The sequence below is a fragment of the Hyposmocoma kahamanoa genome, unplaced genomic scaffold (assembly GCF_003589595.1).
Source record: "Hyposmocoma kahamanoa isolate Upper Pololo Valley unplaced genomic scaffold, ASM358959v1 102, whole genome shotgun sequence".
Classification (NCBI taxonomy): domain Eukaryota; kingdom Metazoa; phylum Arthropoda; class Insecta; order Lepidoptera; family Cosmopterigidae; genus Hyposmocoma; species Hyposmocoma kahamanoa.
The window spans coordinates 7569811-7577516 of record NW_020653337.1 but is presented as its reverse complement, the minus strand read 5'-3'; the positions used below and the strand labels follow the sequence as shown (position 1 = coordinate 7577516).

General features: G+C 35.9%; 1 protein-coding gene across 1 annotated transcript in view; it reads right to left on the bottom strand.

Annotated features, from left to right (window-relative positions):
* Positions 1 to 6172: 6172 nt before the first annotated feature.
* The window catches only part of LOC113236657 (mannose-P-dolichol utilization defect 1 protein homolog), a 3721-nt gene continuing 2187 nt past the window's right edge, over positions 6173 to 7706 (bottom strand). Inside the window, exons 3-4 of the mRNA XM_026472820.1 lie at positions 6772 to 6976; positions 6173 to 6607 (exon numbers count right to left, since the gene is read on the bottom strand). Of these exons, the coding sequence (XP_026328605.1) occupies positions 6359 to 6607; positions 6772 to 6976 (454 nt within the window). The 3' untranslated portion in view covers positions 6173 to 6358. The remainder of the gene's footprint in view (positions 6608 to 6771; positions 6977 to 7706) is intronic.

Sequence of the window (7706 nt, the reverse complement as noted above, 5' to 3'; positions counted from 1 at the left end):
CGCGAGTAGGGCGCGTTTATTTCAATTTTATCGCGCGTGTCGCGATTATCATGCGTAGCTATGCTACGGGGCAGATGCTATATAAATGACGTAAACAAGTTTTTTCTTCACCTGTAAAGTTGTCAAAATTGAGATAGTACCGGTTGCCAGTTCGCAGCCGATATTACAAAATTGAAGACTATGTGTTAGAGAGAGACGACATAGGTCTAGATTCTGCACAAATTTGATTCAAAGTGTACACAGTACCATATAAGTTTATTTGAAAAGTGCAATCCCTAGAGCTCTTTCTTCTCAGGGAAAGCAGCATAGTGAACAAGCAGTAGCTTATAAAATGACATTCTCAAGCATTGACTTACAAATAAATGGACGACGGGTCTAATACAAAAACCCCGAAAAAAATGTCCCAAGTCAACCTATTCGAAATTTAAATTGTAATGTCATCGCAGTATCACGCTGTCAGTAGAACAAATGAAGACTAAAGCGGAGTTTGGCGCTCTGTATACGATTTTAGCGCCTTACAAGTGCGGACACTTTTTAGCGCGGACCCGACGTCCATATAATTGTAAGTCAATGTTCTCAAGTGTAATTTATTTTACCTATGGAATAAATGATTCTTTGACTTTGAAAAGCTATAAAAAATATATGACCAAAAAGAATAAAAATTTATATGAACTAACAGCAATCTTTAAAGAAAATAAACTATGTTTACTTACAATTAATAAAAATCTTAAAGTAATTGCAATTAAACAATATAATTAAATGAGAAGCTTAAAGTATTTTAAAATTCACTTAAAAGCTCCAAAGCTTCATCTAGAAGCTCTATAGATTTCTTATTATAAGGTTTTCTAAGACTAGTTATGTAAGGTCCGAAGTGTACAAAAGTGTATTTATTTATTTATTCATTCGTTCATTAATTCATTCATCCGTCCATTCATTCATATTTATTTCTTTAGTCGTGGAAAACCAACAGCTTTACAACAAATTAAAAAAACATCAAATACATTACAACCAATTAAAGATTTTCGCTTATATAGTAACACAATGACTAATAACAACGAGCACTTAGTAAGTGGTAACAGAAAATAAAATTAACTTAAAATACAAATATAATATGTAGAATATAATATATGCGTGTGAAAAGGTTTGCGATGGTTCGATGATTTTATCATAGTTATATATAAATTATATATGTGAACAATAATACGGTGAGAAATCCTACATATGTTATCTAATAAAAATTACTCTTCGTTAGCGTAGTAAGAACAAAATGTACTAATTTCATGTTTTAATAGATTAACACGTTACGCAAGGACAACGCAAGTTTTTTTTTCTTATATAAATTTGTTACTACGAAACAACACTATTAATATTAGCATCGGCAAATTTCGGCAACAGCTCTAATTGAATATTAAAGATAAACAAAATTAGCATATCACATAGCTGATGGGTATTATATACATGTACTTCAGAAAAAAGTACATATTTTCAGCTTTCCAAAATGGTATAACACTTGTATTATTACTATAACTTACTTGTATTATTAACTGCCTCCGTAGCCGAACGGATACCATGCCGGACTTCCACGCAGAGGTCCCAGGTTCGATTCCCGGGCCGGGAGAAATAGTTGTATGGCCTACAATTATTTCTCTCGTGAGTTTGGGTGTAATTTGTGGTTGTCTATGTGTGTGTCCATGGCACCCGCGACACAGGGTTTCCCTAGTGCGGGGCTATGTTGAGTGTGTGCGTTATTATTGCTATGTTACTATAAATTTTATTCATGATGAAAAAAATCACAAATTTAAAATTATTTTAAACATTTTTTCATTTCGCATATTTGGCTGCTCTATGCCATGAAATAGTAACAGACAGAAGTTTAAATGATGCATATTTGTATAAATTGATTTCTTAGCTTTAATTTGAGTTTTAATACATGTTTCATGTATGTATCTCCGCAGACTTTTGGGAAAACCACCCGGAACAAATCGACAAGTCCCGTGTTGCGGAAATATCGCGATATGTTTAATTCTAAACTTATCTAATTGTTAAAAATATTTTTTTTATGTTTTTATTAATTTAACATCGCGTTGCATCTTATTTCATCCCTGTCCCGGGAATATGTACGGTTAATACCGCACATTAAGTATGTTACCGCGTCGGCATTTTTATGTTTAGTTATAATTTCTACACATTTGCAATCAAGGTATTGTCATAAGCAAGCGCGTATTCTATTTCATAATCAAGTAAACGAAATAAATGCCATTATTAAGATGAACAAGGATTCTTTATTTATCAATATCATTATCAAGATAGTTTGTGTAGCAAGAGCAAGACACGAACGCATGCCATTTATGGCATGGTTCTCTTAGGCGGTTCCCCATAGTGCCACGCCACGTGTGCAATTTCAACTCTTCTAAATTTAGCCAATGTACAAATGCTGTGTATTGTGTACACATAAAAATAATAGGCAAAATGTTAAGTTAATTCTGCTACATTTTAATAAAATTGTCAAATTTTATAATAATAAAACGCCTTCACGTTCATGTTACAAAATATTGCATTTTTGCTGATACATTATTGACATGTGATAAACACAAAATGGACTCACAACATCGAGCATATAGCCAGAAACTCAGTCAATTTGACAAATGAAATTTGGCAGAATTAACTAATTACATTTCGCATTACCATGGGTAATAATAATAACATAATATTAAAAAATAGGGTGACGTGGGTACAGAGCAAGACCCAATAAAATACGCCGTGTCCATGGACTCTGTTTTTTTTTTGAGGATAGAACAGATCCAAAAGATATTTACAAGATAAAATTTTGGGGCTGATAAACACAAGCATCCATCACACATTTTTTCTATTAAATTCCGTACGCGTTCTGATAGCTTTATTCTGTCAAGATAAAGCGCTCCATGCCTCGCTGACACGCCCCGAGTGAGTGAACTTATGATGATTTGTCAAAGGCCAAGTAAGGACGGGGAAAATGCGCAAATGCGCACGTCTGAGTTTGCTTTTGAAGGATAGCTAATTTTCCCGCTTTTAGCGGTAATTTTCCCTTCATCAGGTCTTTTATTGACCAACAGCTTCTCTAGGAATTTCCTGTGAACCATTTTTATTTGTTTTGCTTGTTGGAAAAGTACTATTTGGCCAAGATAAAGACGCTCCTGGCCGTACTCAACCCCCATACCTTCTACCCTCACATGCTTACTCTGTGTTGCGTGCTGTTACCTTTTTTTTTTTATTTTTTATACAAGCGTTATTAAGTTGGTTGATCATAATATAATTAATATGAGACTAAGCGTTGTATTCCAGAGTTCTGGAATACGATCCTAAGGGTCAAATTCCAGAACTCTACTCAATGCTCAACTCAGGACTTGAGTATGATTTAAAGCAATAGAAATCATACTCAAGTCCTTGCCATTAGGGTCGTATATCTAGTGCATGAAATCGTACTCAAGTCCTGACTTGAGCATTGCATAGAGTTCTGGAATACGACCCTAAGGGCGCGTTCCCACTATGTCGTCACGTTTTATTATCGTTAGACGACTATCGTGTCTAGCCTGTTCCCATATCACGACTATCTGTCGAGGACGATTTTTTTATCGTGGAACGACTGTCGTGACTAGCTGTTCCCACTAAGTCGTGACGACAATTTATCGTTTCACGACAGCCTCCTTGCCCATCAAAGGGAGTAGCGGGCGCGGGGTACGAGAGGGGAGGGGAGGGCAGGGAGCAGAATACATGCGGACAGCGATAAATAAAACGTGACGACAATAGGAGCTGCGACAATCTGTCGTTACGTTTTTATCGTGACGTTTTTTTATCGTCTGACGACTGTCGTTCTAGCTGTTCCCACTGTGACGACAGTTTGTCGTAACGATAAAAAATCGTGAACGACAGTTAATCGTGTCGTGCTAATGTGAAGAACTTCATTTAAATATACAAGCCACGACACTGTAAACTGACGACAATCTGTCGTCACGACATAGTGGGAACGCGCCCTCAGTCTCAGTTATTTTTTTATTAGCAAATGTGATTTATATCATTTTTCATGGTTTGATCGATGCTGAATCTTATTTTTAAAAAAGGCTGTATGTTCGTATCTATCACTTTTATTTCTTCATGACTCACTTGGAACGTAATGGATAAGCAGTGTCCATTTAAAAAAATCTTTGTATATAGGACTTAGAATAACAACGCATAGAATGATAAGTTTCATATCAAACGAACTGTCACAAGTGAGGCAAAAATCAAATTCATGTAGGCCAGTTTTAGTAGTAGGTTAATTTTCGGTTTTAGTGAATATTTATATAAAAATACAAGTTGAAACGCGTTACTTCCTTGTGGAATGTGATGTTAGTATCTATTTTATGTTTGTCTGACGTATTTTTACACTCATTTACCGCACATTTCGTCATTTTTAGCTAAAATTCTGGAGCTGTTCGCGGTGCAAGTTGACTTTGAGCACTGAAGGCCCGCCCGCTCGTGTAGGCCCTTTGGGAGCGCTTCAATTTGCCTCACTTAGCGTGTGCGGACTAGGTTTCTATGCGTTATTATTCTAAGACATAGGATATTTCGTTGTCTAGAAGTTAGGAACGTTAATGATTTCATTTTCAATAATATCACGTACGTTCGGTATTTTTACCGAATACGAAGAACCACGGGCAAAAAACATTACCCTTGGTACTCCCAGTAGAACTACACAGTGAGACCACGGGTAAAGAACAAATTTATTGTTCTATAAAGTTGCCAAATACCGAACATGAAACGAATAATCGGCCGTCCCTATCATGTTAATAGAAAAATAAGTGATAGATGTGTTTATCAGCTCCAAAATGATGTTGTGTCTTTTTGATCTGTTCTATCCTCAAAAAAATAGAGCCCATGGACACGGGGTATTTTATACGCGCCGATGAAGATGCGCGTTTACGGCGCCGTAAACGCGCGACGCGCGTGTATACGCGATGCAGACGCGCTGTAATGAATCGATTCAAACGCGCGCAAACTTCGCATTGCAAGCAAGAAGTTTATACACTCCACCGGAGTTTATACTTAGAACTTTATGTAGTTGCTTAATTTCAAAAACTAACTGAAAATAACAATTAAAACTAAATTTAAAACTATCTCATCAAAATACGCGACACATATGCGCAACGACAGCGCGTATACGCGCAGATGACGCGCGTTTACGGCCTTATAAAATACGCCGTATGCATAGGCTCTTTCAAAACTTTGGATGCAACCAGATTTAGTATGGACGCTATGGTTGTCGAGGTGAACATAGGTGCCGCCGGAAAAGGTAGTCCCGTTATTGACAACCTCGAGCTTTAAAACGACAGACCGATTCTACTTTTTGGCGAGTAGATACGCGGTCCGACGATCGTACTTCCCCCAAGCGCCAAGTAGTAAAATTCTCAAAACACGAATTGTGGTGATCCTGGAGTTCTCTTCTCAAATGTCCAATTTTGAAATAATATATTCTATTTGCACATAGGAAAGGTGGGATACATCCAAAATAAGTGGTCTAGTAATATAAAATCGAGTTCCCAAACAGTAATTTATTTACTATTACTTATTTGTTCCATTAATGTGGAATTATGTTTATACTACACCTGTTCGGAAAGTGGCTTATTACTCTTCTAAATATGAGTCAGAAAATACGTCATTTCTGTCGCCTCCAGAATAAAAAAAAGTTCCTAAGAACCAATTGCCTGAGAAATCTAGAAATAAATACAAGACATGAACTTTTTACATGGAAAAGCGAGAAAAATGGGCCTTCTTTTTCGAAAATGTTTTGTTGTTTTATTTTAGTGAAAAAGCGCAAAAATATAAGCCAAGTACTTGTGCTATTTGTATTCTATCTCAAAAAGTACTATTCCACATAGGCGTAGTATAAAGCATTATGTATCACTTGGAAGAAAGTGCGATTCCCAACTAGTGTAGTAGTGTATATAAGACTAAGCGTCGTATTCTAGAACTCTATTCAATGCTCAAGTCAGGATTGCACTGGATACACAAGCACTGGAAATACGACCTGGCAGGGACTTGAGTAAGATTTCGAGTGCTTTAAACCGTACTCAAATTCTGACTTGAGCATTGAGTAGAGTTCTAGAATACGACCCTTAATGCTCAAGTCAGGATTTGAGCAGACTTGAGTATGATTTGAAGCACTGGAAATACGACCCTAATGGCAAGGACTTGAGTATGATTTTCATTGCTCACTGCAATACTCATGTCCTTACTTGAGTATTGAGTAGCGTTCTGGAATACGACCCTTAGTCTCGCTTATTTTTTATGACCCTTCGGCGCATTGGTAATCGGCCACTTTCTCCCTTTGGTGAACAATATACTATGTACGCTTCTTTTTCTTATTCTTATTTTTCTTAGACTTGTCTGCGTTCCAATACCACAATAGCTGTGCCATCAAGGCACCGTTAGCAATAGTTGATACAATGTATGTCACTATTATAATGTTGTCTCCAGTCTCCTGGATTGAAGTGAATATTCTCGCGACACTTCCTCCAAATATGAGAAGCACTGTAATAGCTGAAAGCTGGCCTGTGCTCCCATTCCTGTAGTTTGTTATCACCTGAATTGACTAAAACAAAAATTCACCACATATAATTAAAATTATTATTATGATGAAACCTAGTCTCATGTTGATAAAATAGCTTTATCTAATCAATGTAGGTAACCCAACGCAATTAGTAATTCTTTGATAAAATTCAATGTTTAATACATTATAACATTATATAACCTCACCTTAGCAGCCACAATAATAGGCACATTGATAGCTTGCATAGTCCACAGTACTTTAGTGGGTGTTTGCCCACTTATTAAGACAGCTACTATAGCTGAATACACTGCTAGAAAAGAAACTGCTTTGCCAGTAGCTCCCCCATAATGCAAGACTAGGGCAGCAATGATTGCTGTTTGAATTGCTAGAAATGTGCCTTCTCCCCATGCACTGAAAAGATGAGTACATAAATTAGTAAAAGACTTATATTTTGCTGTTTTTAGGAGAATAACGTAAATTATGTCATGACAAGATGTAGCTAATGAAAAAATCTTTATAGCACTTTAGACAATGTTCAAGTTATCTAGATCAAGGTAGGTTAGTTTTTTTTTTTAAAAAAAAGGTGGGTATGTGTATTGTAAAAAGGACATTGTTTCATACTATAGAACAATAAATACAGTAGAAGTGCTTAGTGCGCGTGACATGTGCGCCAACAGTACGCGGAGTTATAGGTACATACTTGAGCTCAGTCCGCCATTTTTGAGAAATTTTGTAGAAAAACGCTTTATTTTGCTACTTTGGAGTTGAAAAATGATTTTCGCACTTGTAATATTATCCATGGCGGCGTTTCATATCATCAAGCCTTATTTTATATAATTTTAATAAATTCTCAATTTTATGTTTATCGTAATATTTTATTTGTTATAAGAAACGAAAGTATACCTTATACCTATGACTGTTATATTATTAGGTTGCTTCTTTTTTGAAAAATTAAGTAAACATCTCTAATTCGCCGTTCGTTCAGCTATTGACTTCTAGATGGCTGCGTATTGATTGAATTTTAATATAAAATCGAAACGTCACTCGTAACTTACAATAATACTTTCAACGATATTTCAACGGTAAAGTTGGAAATTATATTAACAGTCCAGAATTTGTTACTTATTTAAACTAAAAACTA